Source organism: Mustela lutreola, chromosome 14 (genome assembly GCF_030435805.1).
Source record: "Mustela lutreola isolate mMusLut2 chromosome 14, mMusLut2.pri, whole genome shotgun sequence".
In the NCBI taxonomy this organism is placed as follows: Eukaryota; Metazoa; Chordata; class Mammalia; order Carnivora; family Mustelidae; genus Mustela; species Mustela lutreola.
In genome coordinates, this window is record NC_081303.1 from 12,802,806 (window position 1) to 12,817,021 (window position 14,216).

Consider the following 14,216-nt stretch of genomic DNA (forward strand, 5'->3'; position numbering starts at 1 on the left):
ATGGCCCTGGATGTTACCTGTGCCAGGGCCAGCCACCTAGAGCAAGGTCCTGTTGTCCCAAGCGTGTGGAGTAAACTCTGGGAAAAGCACATGGAGGTGTGAGGGGGAAGTGTGAGCTGCCCAGCCATCTAGTGGACGACGGGTACAGGAGTGAAAGCATCCGACTTGAACTGTGTGAGTCTAACGAGCCGTGGGCTCTGGGGTCAGGCTGGACTGGAGTGGTAGGAAACCAAAGGCCACCTCTGGCTTCCTCTCCTGGCCTTTTCTCCCTGGGTTCCTTCCATCGTCCCCTTCACCTCCCACAGCACTGAAATACCTCCTCCGCCAATGAGAAAAATAATGCAGTGTGCTGCTCGGTCTTCCCTCCGTGCCATGCTGGCCCCTCAGCTAGCCCTCAGCCCTGTGGACAAACCCTTATCACCCTGACATAGATGACCACCAGCCCCCAAAAGCTTGCTGAGAGCACAGGCCCTCCTGCTGTGGGGCCCTGCCTGTGACAAGCACTCAGTCAGTCCCTGGAAGACAGGCAGAGAGAGAGAAAGGGGAGGGAGGGGGATGGGCAGGGGAACCGAAAGGGTCTTTTAAAAACTTTTTTTCAGGGCACCGGGTGGCTCAGTTGGTTAAACGTCTGACTCCTGATTTTGGCTCAGGTCATGATCTCAGGGTTGGGAGATGGAGCTCCGTGTCGGGATCCGTGCTGGGCGTGGAGGCTGCTTAGGATTCTCTCCCTCTCCACCGGCCCCTCCCGGCTCCTCCCACCACCCCATGCCCTGCCAGCCACTGGCTTGAGCGCTGTCTCTCAGAAACATTTATTTTTCTTTTATTCCTTGCAAGCTCGAGGTACTGGTCCATTCCCTCTTGCGTCAGGCCTCGGATTGAAGCCTGAGCTCTGCTCTGGGCCTCCGCTGGGTCTCGCTATGCCAGTAGGCTGGGCTGCCACCATTACACTGCTCAGAGCTCAGAACAGGAGAAAGCACGCTCCACAACTCTCGTCGCCAAGGCGAACATGGGGTCAGCCGGCGGGTCAGATAGGGCCGCTCTATGCAGGGGTGTAAAGAACCAGTGCCGGAGGCCGGAGAAGAGCCAGAGGCCAATGGAGGGTGGGGGAGGGGAGGGAGTCATTTGTTCTCATCAGTGGGACACAGTCACATTAGCCACCATGCGTCCACCTTCACGCTGACCCCAAGGGCCAGGCAGCCTGATTGCTTCACACCAGATGAGTACAATACTGGCCAGGTAGGAATCCTGACTCCTGTGTCTGGCTGGAGAATCTGAGCATGGGAGGGATGGACAGACATTGCCGTGATGGAGAGAGAAGGAGTCAAGTGGAGGGAAAACATGAACAAAGCCATGACGGTGAGAATGTGCAGACGGAGCTCCGGGGATGTCCGGAAGCTAGTTTTCCCACAGACTGGGATGTGCGCCGAAGTGTGGGGAGGGGTGAGGCCCGTGGGGCTGCTAGGCTGGCGTCTCCCTGGGGAGGGTCTTCAATGATACCTTGAAGAATTCAAGCTGTTTCGGGGACCCAGTCGGAATAAAAAGTTTTGGACCAGGGGCACCTGGGTGGCTCAGTGGGTTGGGCCTCTGCCTTCGGCTTGGGTCATGATCCCAGAGTCCTGGGATGGAGCCCTGCATCCGCCTCTCTGCTCAGCGGGGAGCCTGCTTCTCTCTCTCTCTGCCTGCTGCTCTGCCTACTTGTGATCTCTCACTCTGTCAAATAATAAATAAATAAATAAATCGTAAAAAAAAAAAAAAATTTTTTTTTTTGGACCAGATGAGAGTGAGTTGGGAAGGAAGGATTGCTCAGAGGACACAGAAATGGGCAGCATGGAAAAGAGGAAGCGAAGGTGACATCCCGGAAGACATAATGAGGCTGTGAAGGCGGAAGGTGGTGGGACGGGCCGGAGGGAACACTGCGAAGGACAGCGCCTGTCCCTGCCTGGACACTTATCTCAAACACACACACAGACACACACTCAGAAGGTGAGAGGAAACTGAACCTCTTCACCAGCACTCTCTTCTCAGCCGGCAGGCCGGACCCCGCACCCCTGCCCCGGCTTCTCTGTTCCCTTGTCTTTCTGGGCCACGGCCAGAGGCGTGGGCTCTAAGGCCACAAGTCAGGCAGGGTTACTGGATAATGTCTGCAGCCGCACTGCCTGAGCCCTGTCTGGGGGCCATGTGTGTGTGTGCGTGTGTGTGTGTGTGTGTGTGTGTGTGTGTGGTGGGGAGAAAGGCCGCACCCCCTCTCCCAGGCAGAGCCCTCACCCAGGGAGCCTGCCTCGGGCAGGAGCTCCCGCTGAGGGAATGGGGCCGAGAGGTCAGACAGTCCATCCCTCTGCCTCCAGAGAGGCCGTTGGCAAACGCACCCCTGTGGTCGGACAGCACAGCCCACAGGGTCCAAAAGCCCCTGTCCTTCATTATTTTCACAGTTCACTAAGTTCTTCCTTCTAGCCAACCTAAAGGTCTCCATTTTAAGTCTCCTTACCTCGTATTCTGCATTTGGGGGAAAATGGTTAAGTCTCATCAGTGGGAAAATAGTTATGTAGAAAGTGTCCACTGAATTGAGGGGCTTGTGGCCAATAGATCTGAGGGCAGGGATGGAGGTTGGCTATAAGCCCGCTTCTTATGCAGATGCTGAGTAACTCAGAAAGAATGACAGAGAAGCCTGGGTTGGCTCACTGCGCTGGTGACACTTGTGTTTTGTTCTCCCCTCACTGCCTCCCCCACCCCCCACCGCTGGGAGGTGGCGCTCAAAGATGGTGCTGACAGGGACGCTGGTGAATGTGACTGCTCCCCTCCCAAGAGAGTAATACATTGCTTGTGAGTCTAACACATTCTAGTACCTTCAGGTCCTCAGACGCCTGGGGACAGCATCTTCCTTTAAGGCAGAGATGGTCTGAGACATCATGATTTCTCGAGGCTGAGGTTTCTTTTCCTGCCATCCCCTGGGCCACCAGGTCGCGCTGGCCACCCCACCACAGAGGCAGAAGACAACCGACAACTGGTGGGTCCTTGCGAAGCAGCAGGCTTGGTGCAGACACGATGACATTCAGCTCACGACTCTTCAGCAGGAGAGTCCTTAGCCCCATTTCACAGATGGAAGAAGCCAAGGCTTCTTATCTCATCTTCTCATCTCTGTGAGATGTTAGGAAACAAGAGACTCCGAAGAGGCGGGGGGTTGGTGTGGGGCGTGGGACAGTGGAGCGAGTTGTCTCTTCCCATGGAAGGCACAAGATGACTTTCGCCACCATCTGTCCACATGTGTGCCTCCGTCGGAGGTCAGGCCGCAGACCGCTGTATGTGAGGCTGGGCTTGCTGCTGATCATGGAGGGATTCCATCTGTCACACCTGCTTGGAGGAGTCACGGCGAGGATGTTTCTGCCCGGCCTGGAGCGACGGAAGCGCTTTTCAGTGTGGCACGGCTGGGGTCAAGGGAGACTGTGCTGGGAACAGAGTGGTTTCCCTATGACCATGGTTTTGGGGAGTTTTCCATTTCCCTCAAGCACAGGGAACTGAGGCAGGGGGTCCGTTGCTGTAAGGGGTTCAGGTTGGGAATAAGGAAGCACTTGGTGTCCTGTGAAGATGGTAGACACAAAAGGGCCAGGGGTCAGGCTGAGCGCTTTCTTGAAGGGCCACACTGCAAACAGCAGTGACTCTAGCCTGGACAGTCCTGTCCAAACCCCTTCTTCTCCTGCTTTCCTGGAGCCGATGATCTGCCACCTCGGAAGCTGCCTCCCAAGTTCCTGTGCACAAGCAAATGGCTACCAGCCCAAGGAGCTTGTCCGGCACTGCGCCCTCGGCTCCTGACACAGCGCATGTGTTCCAATAAATATTTGGTGAATGAATAAAAAGCGTCATCCGTTTTTAAAATTGTGTCCTTGTTAGCTGTACCTTGGGTGCAGGTCTGGGGAATCTGTCCAGACTCACGAGCGGTAACTCAGACGGATGCTGCTGACTGAGCACAGAGCCCCGTGGTGTCTGCTGAGGTACGGCTAGAGCTCAGGGTGAAGGAAAAGTGCTTTCCGTCAGCTTCTCCTGGTCAGCTGCTCGGGGGAGGAAGGAGGGAGAGGTAGGGCTTAGGATAGACTCACGGGCCCTCTCCTGTGTCAAGGGCCCTCAAGGAGAGATTCCTGATGAGCTCACTCCCTGAGAGACGATTCTAGCCGGGCTAATATGCTTTTGAGCATCCCAGGGGACGCTGTAACCACTAAGTAGGATAGATCTGATGTTGCTTAAGTGATTCTGTGATTACAGTCATTTCTCCCCAAGGCCCTGATACCTTGAAATGTGACATTGGAGGTTTGTATCATCCAGCGGCCTGGCTAGAAGCAGCAGTAGCTTCTGCAACGTGAGACAATATTTAATTCTTTTGGAGTGTAAGCTCCTATCTCCTCAAGGCCCAATGTTGACTTCACACTTCAGGGGTGTATCTTTTTTTTCCAAATGCTCTTTTGTTCCTCTCTGGCTTCCAAGAAGTAGGTGCCCAATTGTCCCTGATTAGAGGCCCTCTGAGAAGGAAGGAACACTTGCTCTTCCGAGTGCTGCAAAAGGAGGAAATGCCAAATGATGGCCATTTTCTAATTACCTAAGAGCCTGGCCTGTTATGTACAAGGGCAGATGCTATTAGAATTTCAGAAATGGCATATTTTGGGCTCTGTCAATAGCTTTTATAAAGCTCTCTCCACATTCTGTACAAGTTTTTTTTTTTTTTTTTTCCCCTTTTCCTGTCAGTAGACGACACGTTGCCCGAGGGATCTCCCTGTCAAGATTCCTTTTGCATTTCCCACCCCAGCTCGGAGCCCGGCACTGTGTGGGGCTCAGAGCGGGGAGCCTTCTCCCTCACTTGCATTTGCACAATAGGTTTCTCATCGACTCTTGTCCATTGTATGTGTACAGTCCGCATGCGTCCACGCGCGTGTGGTGGGGGCTCCAGACCGGACTCTCCTAATCACATGGTATCTGCCTTTGCCTGGTGTGTGAGGGTGGGGAGGGGAACGCAAGGTGGGGGCTGCAGGTGTTAACCCTTTGTCATCACTTTGCTCATCTCCGAGTGAGAGGACACAGGCAAAAGGCATCATTACCTTCACTGCTGGGGGGGAGGCGGGACTTGAGGCAGCATGGCCTATTCTCACCTTCCATGGCCTCGGAAACATGGATACCTTCTCAAAATTCTTCAGTCTAATTTAGCTCTATGTTGTCTTAGTTTTCTATTTGAAATATTTTTGCTTCATAGCCATAAATAAGCTTCATCAAAATCCACAAAGGAAATCTCCCCAGAAAACCAAAAGGTGAAGTAGAGAATACTTTTCCTCTGTAAAACTGATTTTAACCCATCATGTCTTTTGAGGGTAGAGGAGATGTTCATTTTGCTGACTGATTGATTTTCTAATACCAAGTGAATGTGTACTATTTCACCTTTATAATTTGCTAAAAATAATTCTCTATAAACAATTAAAATATTTTTAGTCTCAGTTTGTCCGCTAAGTATTATAAGACAAAAGCTAGACCTTGTAGACAGGACCTGACAGGAAGATAATCCCCAAACTCATTTTACCATGTTTCAATCTTTAACCAGATCTAAACAGAGAACAATTATTGCACAACAAACTTGACTGTGCAGGACAGAATTGCTTCGGGAGAGATTAGCAAATAAGCAGGAAGATAAGGGAAAAGATAAAGACTGAAAAATGCTTTGTACCTGCGGTAGACTTGAAAAAAGTAAATTTATATCACTTAGCATTCTTCATTAGAAAGTGGGTATCAATGGCTTCCAGTCTTGGTACACTATTTAAGGAGAAAACTATGACTCATTCTGTTTAAATCCCAGTGGCAATTACAAATTAAACTACTCATAGAATGAATACTTTAGACCGGGAGATAGTACAGAGTAATAATGGCCTCCCTCCAGCCAAGCCAATAAAATACTCCGCCCATGGTGTTACAGGTCTCTATGTTCTCGGGCAAGCAATGGTAAGGAAGACCGTAACCTCCTGTAACCTCCGGCTGTTGAGAGATCTAAGCCCATTTATCGGACTTTTGGACAGTCATGTTGGTGACTGTCAAAGGCTAAATCCAAGGGTGAATTACAGAAAGAACAGGTCAGGTGTTTGGTTGAGCAACAGAGTTATTACTGGAAGCAAAGCAAACCCACAAACCCCAAATACCTTCCTTGTCATTTACAGTCTTTCAAATGAACCCTTTGGTGAATCAAAGAATTCCAATGCAGATGTCTTATCTAGAAATCTATTTAAGGTTACCTAGGTCCTAAGGGAGTAGTGAATCTCATTTCTTCTCACTCTTGCACTGTCCTAATTCTGCAGGGGGTAGCCATCCAAGTCTATTTAAGTTTAACTGAACTACAAGTAAATAAAAGATTCAGTCACATTAGCCATATTTTAGACACACAATAGCTACGCAGGGCTAGTGGCTATATTGGCCAGTCAGACTTAGGACATTGCCACCATCACATAAAGTTCTCTCGGACAAGTGCTGCATATATGCTACGTAACAAGTGGCAGGACCCTCTTATTCTCAAGGCTGGCAGCTACTGGCAAGGAGGACCAAGGGACTGATCTAAGGATCCACGGCAAGTGAGTCTTTTAAATATAGAACTTAAACTGACATCTCTGGGACCCTAGTCTGAGGATCTTGGTTTGGTTGTTTGGTTCTTCTGGGAACCATACATTATGTGAAAAGTGACTTAGTGTTTCCCGTTGCACATTATCTGCCACCTCGGTTAATCTGAGCTACAAAGGTCATATCACAAGATCTCTTAGGCTAAACGGGAATAGAACAGTACTTTAATTTCTAAATAGTTAATGTACTATCACTATCACTACTGAAGACCATCAGCAGCTTTAGAAAGTATTTTCATAATTTTCTATGTACATAGGTATTAAATATTTTAATAGGATTTATGATACTGGTTGTAGACAGAAATTCCATTTTGTATTGGTCAACATTATGTTAATTTTGTTATTATTTGACATACCCAAATCGGAAATGAGAGGAAGATAGCTAAAATGTGTGTTTAGTAGCGGACTAGCAGTACCTTTTATTGTGAATAAATAAAATGCCACCATTAAGAATTAACCTAACCCTGTGAAAAACGGTATTAGGAAGGATATAATAGTAACAATGCCAGCAAGCTCCTGTATCTGTTTACTATGTGCAAGGAGCATGTTAAATGCTTTCCATGTATCACCTCACTTAATCCTCACGCCTTTCCTAATTTTAGGAATAAGGAAATTGAGGCATAGAGATATCAAGTCGCTTGCCCAAGGTCACAGAGTTAGAGCTTGGATTTGGATCCAGACAGTGTGGCTCCAGCGGCTGTGCTCTGAGCCACCAGGCTATATTGCAAAGCTGCTAAACACTGAGAAAAATTAGCCCCGTCTTCTGGAATCAATCAGCCAACCCCTTTTATGATCCGTATCTCTAAGTTCAGGGGACATGTTCACTTCACGATCAGTATGTCTTTCTTTCCTTCATCTTTCCCTGAGTATTTCTTTTTCTTTTCATTCATTACTGTAGTGTTGAAATTATAAATGTAATTTCCCTTTACCTCAAATAATTGCTTAGCAGCTGATGCCAAGAATGCAGTAGACATTATACCAAACATAAAATCAGAGTTCCAATCCTGGATCTAATGACATACTCAATTAAAATAGCCTTTTTCTTTTTTTCCCCCTTCAGGAGTTATTTTCCTACTCTGAACTACTTGGATTTATTTTTATTAATAATTCCTTTCCAAGTTTGTGCCAGGAGCCATCCAGAACACCAAGTCAAAGAGTTTATAACTGTAGCTATCAAAAACGTCTTTTAAGAACATAAAATCTGGGAAGGTCTCAAAGGGAACTGGGGGAGAATTGGTGGTTTACAAGATTTGCTTCTTTTCTTGGGAATTCTGTCTTAAAACAGTACCAGAAACCTGAAATCGACATTATAAAATTTCATTCTGAAAACAGATACTGAATTTTTAAAAAATGTACCCCCCCACCCCCCATTTAAGAGCTCTTTTTTTGGTCTTTTAGTCACCCGATAAAACTCTAGATTGGAGTCAAGAGATCCTGTCTAATTCAGTCATTTTACAAAGAAACTACTCTAGAGAGATAAAGTAACTTGCCCGGGGTCACAGAGTTAATTCATCAGAGTACAACCTGTGCTTTCTGGTCCAGTTTTTTCCATGCCTGGTGAGCAGGAAAGGGGTCCTGCATACCTCCTCCGCACCATGTTGGCAATTCCTCCTTGGGCCCATGTTTCCAGATGCTGTCACAGCTGTCCATATCGTGCACTGTGTACAACTGGGCTGCATTTAAAGGGATGTCATCCTCAGCGGACTCTGTGGACTTCCATGTTTTATGACCGTGTTCTGGCCAATGGCAGCAGAGGGTGTTTTGCTGGGACAAGAGCTCATGGAGCCCAGCAATCTCAGAGGAATCTGAGTTGCCAACCACTTCTCACCACTGGAGGCAACATGACAAGGAAAAAAGAAAAACTAATTCATTTTTTTTTTCCTTTGAGCTAATGTTGACTTTAAAGAAAGAAAAAGGCAAAACAGAAGCAAAGAAAATGAGAGATTTATTTAAAAAGAAAGCCTCCAGGGAATGTGCCCTGCTTCATCCTAAGATCTGCTTACAGCCCAAACTGTCCGTATCATCATCGTGTGCAGCCCTGTGATCCCTGATGTTTAGAAAACCATGATCCCAAGCACTGAATGATCCAAATGAGAATGAACAGGTAAATTACATCTAGTATACCGTGTTAAGATAAGAAAGTTTATTACTATTATATTTTAGAATGGTTTTCAACCAGTATTGAAATTGAAAAAAAGGGGTTTTCTGACTAACCAGAAAACTTCTATTCCCTGAGCATCCCAACTAATCGAGGTTGTGTTACAAAGAGGCTGTTCTTTCTAGACTATCAACTCTAGAATTACATAACTTGCCAAGAAGAAACCAAACCTATCAAAAGATCTGCTCTTCTAATTTAAAACATTAAGATAGTAAATGTGAGTTTTTTCACTCTTGGAAATAGTGTAAAAAGTCTACACTATAAATAAAACCACATACATACTAGAAAAAACAAATGATTAATCTCCAATTTTTGCATGTAATTGTTAGCTGTTTTGGGGGGGTCAATAAAATACTAAATCAATAAATTAAGATTGCATTAGCATAGAAAAGACAGGTAAGTAGTTGAAATAATATAGCAGGATGTTTCAATTCGGCGAGACTGCATGCTCTCAAAATCCAGAAAATGGATTTCGGGGGACACAGTGAAGTCCATCCAGGGGAGAACTCGTTTTCTGTGGCCGCAGGTCAACTTTGTATTGACCGGTTAGAACTTCCCGACGCCTGGCTCAGAGTGAGAGGTCTGTGCCAGGTGGTGAGTTGATGTATTTTGATGCACGGGGAGTCAAATCCATTAACTCAGTGATCCCAACACACGACTTTTCTTGAACAAGAAAGATGAGGCTCAGCAACAGAAAAACAAAAATAAAACAATGAAAATGTCAAACAGATGATAAGGGACTTGGTTTAAGAAGGAACAAGGACAAAAAATCTTGTTGGCGAGGAGCCCAGTTATTTCTCAAATTAAGTTTCTAAAGAAAAATAAACCTCTTTCTTCCCCCCGCCCCGAGTATTACATTATAGAAAGCGATGAATAAACAAACTCCATATTCTAACTTTTATATCTGAATCCATATGAAAAGTCAAATTGTTTTTGCCCATTTGAATGATTCCTAGAAAGCCAGGAGCGCATCCTTCATGTGGCTAAAACCGAGAGTAGGCATTTCGTTGTTGCTGCTGTTGTAATGGCTGCTGGGCTTGCTGCTGCTGTAGGCGAATTTGCTGGGAATAAGGGTCTTCCAAGGATTTTACAAATATGGTAGTTCTGGGACCTGTCTTCCACACAATACCATTGGCGTCTTTCACGGAAGATTCCACTGTAATGTTGTGTGTTCCAAGGATGGCAAAGTTCAACAGAAACTGAGTACTGAAGTAATCGTTATGAGGTTCAACCCTCTGCTCCATCTCATTGGTCATATTGTCGATGGGTATCTGGAATGAAAAAAATTGTTAAATGATAATAATAGCTAATATTCGCTCAGTGCTTACTGTGAGCCAAGCCCCATACCAAGTACTTACTTAATCCCTGCAAACAACCAAGAGGTTTAGGTACCATTTTTACCCTTGCCTTATAGATGAGGAAACTGAGGCAGAGAGGTTACGTAATTTCTCCAAGGTCACACAGCTGATGAGAGGTGAGGATGGCATCTGAACCCAGACAGGCTAACTCCAGAGCGGACACTCTTGAGTATTAAGCGATCCTGCCCTCACTATCACTGAGTAGAACGAGCCTCTCCCCCTGCTTCCCCACCCCCATATGCCGCCCTTTCTTCCCTGTGAAGGAGCTCTGGACATGCCACCTCATAATATGCTGCACTGGCACATTATTTCAAGCTAAAGGCACTGGAAAAACAGCAGATGGAGGAATGGCTCTGACCTCTCCATTTTTACCTCAAACAGGCCATAAAATCTGCTATGAGAAAGGTGCCGTTCTCGGTACCAAGAAGAGGAGAACATCCTCATCACTAGAAGCTGGCAGTCAACGCTGAAATGCACCCCACAAATAAACTCCCATGACCCCTACCTCCCCCAGGTGCCCCCAACCTCCACCCCTGCTCTTCCCCGCCTCGCTCCCAGTCACTTCCCTGGCTTACTGCCCCTCAACCCTTTCGTCTTCTGTCTTCACAAATTTACCCTTTCTTTGTCTGAAATTCACATAAGCTTTCTGCTCTGGTCACTTCTTTGGGTTTCCATTGTCCCAATGGAAATTGTCCCCTTCTTTGGGTTTCCACTGTCCCATGGGACAAGATTCCCATGTCCGTGTACCATTCGAAGAAATGTGTATACCTTTCTTATGTTCATCTGCCTCAAAGTCAGTTTAGTCTTGGGCCTGGGTGGAGACCCTAAGACAGTGGGAGAGAAAATTTTGCTTTCCTACTCTTGCTTACTCCACCCCAATCTGTCTGTGAAGACAGATTCTGAGGAAACAGGGTGTAATCACCTCTTTCAGGGAGTTTAAAATCTAAGACACTGAAAAAGAACCCAACACTAGTTAAATACAAGTTAGAGTTCTTCCTCTTACCTAGCCTGATCTGACACTGCTTCAGTGATGCAATCTTTCCTACCTCCTTTCACACATTTCTAGAACTTGTGCTGTGCTTACCTAATAGTCAGTATCTTATTCAGACTGGAGGCACAATGTATCATAAAACACAAGTTCATGGGCCTGTTCACTTACTTAGGTAGACACCCATGTCTCTGGCCTTCAAGGAACAGAGTAGCACCTGCTGGTACACCCTGACCTGTACCCAAGGTGAAGCATGCCAAGAAAGATACTGATTCTGGAACGCATATAAAGGTAACCCTAATGACTATTTGACCGGATTGCTCTAGGTTATGTGTGTGTTTTTGTTGCACAATCAATGACATAAACATGCCCCAAAGCTCTGTGACTAAATGAGCATATCATGAGGTCAGTTTTCCAGAGAGACATTCACTTATAACGTTGATGAGATGAAGTCACTGACCAATTCGAGATCTTAGAATTATTTATAGGCCCTGTTTTGTTTGTACAACTTCTGTAGGGTTTTTATGTCCCTAAAGAATATGCCTACCAGCCAGGAACTTCCTTAAAAGGACCAGAAATAGGCCTAAGCAACCTGATCACTGAATAGGTGATGATTTCTAGTGGAAAACTCACTGCAAATAACATGACGAACCTTGTACCGTATGATTTATTCTACTGGCTTCCTGACTTTACACAATGCCTCAAGAGGTAAGTTAATAAGCAAAAGACTGGCTTGAATGGTATTTTCTTAACAGTAGAAATCACTGTATACAAGAAAAAAAGAGAATCACTGTTCTTGCAACCCTAAATGAGGTGACAGCTGCAGACACGGGTAGGTTAATTAGGTAAATTCTCACCACGACCTTCCATGACAATAAGGATCGCCCAAACACAACACTTGGACTCTACATACAGGAAGTGACTTTTTTCATCATTCATCACATCTTTGCTACATGGGGCTACATAGGGCACCACAATCTGTGTTACAGGCGTCGAAGAGAGCAAAAGAATGAAGCCTGAGCCTTATCAGTGCTGGCAAAGAAGGGAGAGAAAGTTACCAAAGAAAAAACCACACCTTCTCGTGGCTTTTTAGCCTGAAACCACCAAAACCACCAAAGAGAATAAAATGTTCTCTTTTTATATCTTTACTAATATTCCCTTCCTTATTATGGAGCTCAGTTCAAGTATGCCCACAGTAAACCTGGACATAAGCAATCTGGGCATTTGAACAACTCTGTTCATACAATTGTGTACTTGTTCCCTTGCTATATTTTCTGCGAATAAACCACCAAAGAACTAGAAAGAGATGGCTAAAGGAAGGAGTGTTCTGCATTTGGAATACTGGTATGCCATAGTATTTAGCACCTTGGCCTTGGATAACAAAGCAAGCATGACTTATGGTTATCTACATCATGCTCTGTCAAAACAGCAAATTCCTAGAGTTACACCTTTAAGATTGTACTTTATCTGACCGTTGTCTGTCAATGCTGTGTACTTCTTTTCTTTAGAGAATGCTAATATCCACTTAAAATAGAGAGAAATAATTAGATGTGTGTTTTGGGGGGAGGGGAATTAGGGAGGCACTAATTCCCCACTCTTGATGTTTCCCCGTCATGTGGAGGGACTTTTCATGAGATGGACAACACTGGTCTCCAGGGGAGGAGGTGAATTCTACTGACTGCTAAGGTTTTGGGTAAGAACTGAGCATGGGGAGCTAAGACCTTCTCTTTCCCTTCTCTTGACATCAGGATGCTCCTCCCTGCCGTTGATTTTACAGGGGCAGGCTCTTATGTGCAGAGGCTGAGGCTGGGTGGGAAAATTCAATTCAGAGGTACAAGGCGAGAAGCTCCTGGTTGCCAGGCACCTGAGCTAGGTTTTCCCATCACTGAACAGTAAGACTCATATTTTAATCTCTGTCTGCCTGGATGCTCTCTATCAACTGGTTCAAGCAGAGAAAAGAGACGTATTATTTATCAGCCCCTCAAACCCCAATATGTGCTTTTAATTTATGTCCACATGTCTCCCCTTTGGAGGTTTCATTGCAATCTGCTTAACCATGAAAATGACTGGAAAACTTCCATGAATGAGGTGATAAAATCCACATCACAACTGTGCCTCTTTTCTAAATTACCTTGTAGTCTTGTCCGGATTTACTCTGTAGTGTGGAAGAAACATTCAGACAGACGGACTGAATTTTGCGGAATAGTCCTGGTTTAGATCCGTGTTGAACCACTCCCTCTACCTTTAGCGCCAGCTGCTGGTTATTCTGGACAGCGATGGGCTCTGCAGGGTTGCGGGGCGATGGTGACAGAGCCAGCTGGAAGACCAACAGGAAGATCAATGCTCACAAGCAAGAGCAAGCTTTCTTCCAGCAAATGCTTGTGCTGATTTTTGTCTACAGGTTACATACAGCGTTACACAGCTAAGGACCTGACCGCTGGGACAACCAAACAAATGCACCTTTCAGGTCAAGGGTTCCTTCTCCCTAATGTCACTGCTAAATACCACTGTGTCTTCTACCCCAAACCCCAGTTTTGTGTGAGGGTAACAGAAAACAGTGAAGGCCCTAGTCTTCCCCGTTTCTGCAGTGGGGCATTTCTTTGACAATGAACCAATTCTAGCAGGAAAATGCGCTATGTAAATTTTCTTATCTAGCTGCTGTCTCTTTGGTCTTACATAATGTTAGAAAGGCTAAATTCAAGGGCAAGTGAATTTAAAATTCAAGAATTACATGTACGATCAAGTCACAGTGGGATAAAAGTCAATTTGCACAAATGAACCAAATGACATTTTAACTTCTCATTAGTTTTTATTTAAGAACGTATTAAAAATCCCAAATACCTTTAAATTACAGAAAGCCCAAACTCTGCTGAATGAAAAGATGGAAGAGGTGGGTCTTTTTGACGATGCTGAACACTGTGTCAGTCAACCCCACGCACATCCTACCCGAAGACCTCTTATCTAAGAGAATCAATTTTCCTTATTACCCAGGTCATTCTGAGATGTAATACTCTGTTATTTACAACCAGAAGCATTCAAAAGGATATGCAAAAGTGCAATGAAGACATTTACTGACA

At 45.7% G+C, this 14,216-nt stretch overlaps 1 protein-coding gene across 2 annotated transcripts in view; it reads right to left on the minus strand.

Annotated features, from left to right (window-relative positions):
- Positions 1-8,563: 8,563 nt before the first annotated feature.
- The window catches only part of INTS7 (integrator complex subunit 7), a 92,111-nt gene continuing 86,458 nt past the window's right edge, over positions 8,564-14,216 (minus strand). For both annotated transcript variants that reach the window (XM_059145318.1, XM_059145319.1), the window contains 2 exons: positions 13,271-13,456; positions 8,564-10,064 (listed from right to left, as the gene is read on the minus strand). In XM_059145318.1, the coding sequence (XP_059001301.1) occupies positions 9,777-10,064; positions 13,271-13,456 (474 nt within the window). In that variant the 3' untranslated portion in view covers positions 8,564-9,776. The remainder of the gene's footprint in view (positions 10,065-13,270; positions 13,457-14,216) is intronic.